Source organism: Cupressus sempervirens, chromosome 1 (assembly GCF_028749045.1).
Source record: "Cupressus sempervirens isolate cs-2001-9-10 chromosome 1, ASM2874904v1, whole genome shotgun sequence".
Classification (NCBI taxonomy): domain Eukaryota; kingdom Viridiplantae; phylum Streptophyta; class Pinopsida; order Cupressales; family Cupressaceae; genus Cupressus; species Cupressus sempervirens.
Genome location: NC_143118.1, coordinates 418,420,873 through 418,423,045, shown reverse-complemented (window position 1 = coordinate 418,423,045; position 2,173 = coordinate 418,420,873). Strand labels below are relative to the sequence as shown.

The window sequence follows — 2,173 nt, the reverse complement described above, 5'->3', positions numbered from 1 at the left end:
AACTAGTCTTTATTTGGTTTTTGAAGTATAAAACTAGTATCGCTGACTATCAGTGGTTCTTGAGCCTTTTTGTACTTCAAAGTCAGGCCCCTTTCTTTTGACTACTATCTAATACTTCAAAACAATATAAATTTTCCATTACTTTGAAACTAAAAGAGACGAAATCACACATATACTATATAATAATCATGATTACAGCTAGGCATGCGAGATATTCCTATACAAGTAAGTGATTGGCGGATTTCCCAAGGTCAAGTAAGGATGGGACCAAGTCAATGAAGAATTCTCCATTCTTATCCAAACCCAACCCGTGGCTTTGAATGCTCAAACAGCGACTTTGAATCCTAAAGCCACGCGCTTCGCCGCCTCAAAGTCATCGAATAGCGGCAATTTTGGGCAATTTCTGCCGTGTTCGACCAAGTTTACCTGAATGCGCAGATAGTGTAGAACTCGGACTCCACTTATAAATACCACCCACATTGCACATAAGTCGCAAACCAAGAAAGATTGAGTGAAAGTAGAAATCGGCCATGGCGACATATGCAAAGTTTCTAGTGCTACTGATAGCTGCGCTGATATTTGTAGGGGAGGTCCAATTGAGCTCCTCACAGAAGTGCGGATGTGCCAGTGGACTTTGCTGCAGCAAATACGGCTACTGCGGAACTACAGAAGCTTATTGTGGTGCCGGCTGTCAACAAGGCCCTTGTTCTTCTAAACCCACCCCTTCCCCATCCCCATCCGGTGGCTCTGTTGAATCCATTATCACCCAAGATTTCTTCAACCGGATTAAATCAGGAATTTCCGCTTTGTGCAAGGGAAGTAACTTCTACACATACAATGGCTTTATCAGCGCGGCCAAAGCTAGTAATTTCGCCGGTTTCGGTACCACCGGAACTGTTGATGTCCGCAAGAGAGAGCTCGCAGCCTTCTTCGCCAATGTCGCCCATGAGACTGGAAGTATGAAAAAGAGTTGTATTCCTAATTACATTATTGAATGCTAATTACATTATTGAATCCTAATATTGTATTCCGTGCACATCTGTGCTATGTGGAGGAGATTGCGAAATCAACGTACTGCCAGTCTTCTGCAGAATATCCTTGTACGAGTGGAAAGCAATATTACGGACGGGGGCCTCTCCAGCTCACCTGGTAACATTATTTCCCAGCAATAGCGTAGCTAAAACATTGGTAAAATTAATGAATGAGAACTGATGCAAGTGTTGAGTTTTATTCTTGTGGCAGGAACTACAACTATGGAGCCGCTGGAAAATACGTGGGACTTCCGCTGCTGAGTAACCCCGATTTGGTTGCCCAGCGGGCAGACGTTGCTTTCAAGACATCGCTGTGGTTTTGGATGGTGAACAGCAACTGCCACAGAGCCATGACATCCAGCGGCGGAAGTGGATTTGGTGGAACGATCAGAGCAATCAACGGCGGAGAGTGCGGCGGAGGAAGACCAGCGGCTGTTCAGAGCCGAGTGAGTTCATATAAGAAGTTCTGCGGATGGTTGGGTGTCGCCCCCGGTCCCAACCTTTCTTGTTAGACTTCCTTACGTGTGTTATACAATCGATAAGTAAATAAATTGAGTGTGAGGCACTTAAACGTGTCCGTGCACATACAATCCTGTGTAAACCGCTTTGGTTTCTTCACGATATCAGGATGATCATAATAATAATATAGCCCATGAGGCATCTTGTATGAAATCGGTAAGCAATATTGTGGACGCTTTTAAAACATTTTAATTATAGTTGTGGCGTGCCTCATGAATACTATCTAGACAGCAACGGCAAAGCATCAGATTTCTATGGGGGCAGGCTATCTAGCAGAATATATTATTTGACATTTTGTTTAATAAAAAGCCAAAGAACTACGCTTGTCTGACTTTTTAATTAATAAATAAATCAAACAAAACATCAGTTCGGCATTTGCATGTTGTTATTTATTTATTACGCTGAAGGCGTACCCTTTCTGAAGTTTTCAAACTTCTTTTTTCAATCAACGGTGTGCGATGTCTGAAAGAAGTTGCAGGATCGTTGATATTTCTTGTTGTGCCAACTTAAAGTCCTCAAGTTTTTGAAAGTCGTGGAAGAGTAGTAGTTTATCAGTTTTTCAACCTGTTCGATAAGGACAAATCGATGGACACGTGTTTATTTTCAGAGGACACGCCTCTATG

General features: G+C 42.7%; 1 protein-coding gene across 1 annotated transcript; it reads left to right on the top strand.

Annotated features, from left to right (window-relative positions):
* Positions 1-507: 507 nt before the first annotated feature.
* On the top strand, positions 508-1,747 carry LOC149578068 (endochitinase 4-like). The gene is made up of 3 exons (XM_089827403.1): positions 508-957; positions 1,038-1,149; positions 1,243-1,747. Exons 1-3 carry the CDS (start codon positions 531-533, stop codon positions 1,541-1,543), a joined length of 840 nt encoding a protein of 279 aa, XP_089683529.1. The 5' UTR covers positions 508-530; the 3' UTR covers positions 1,544-1,747.
* Positions 1,748-2,173: the final 426 nt, after the last annotated feature.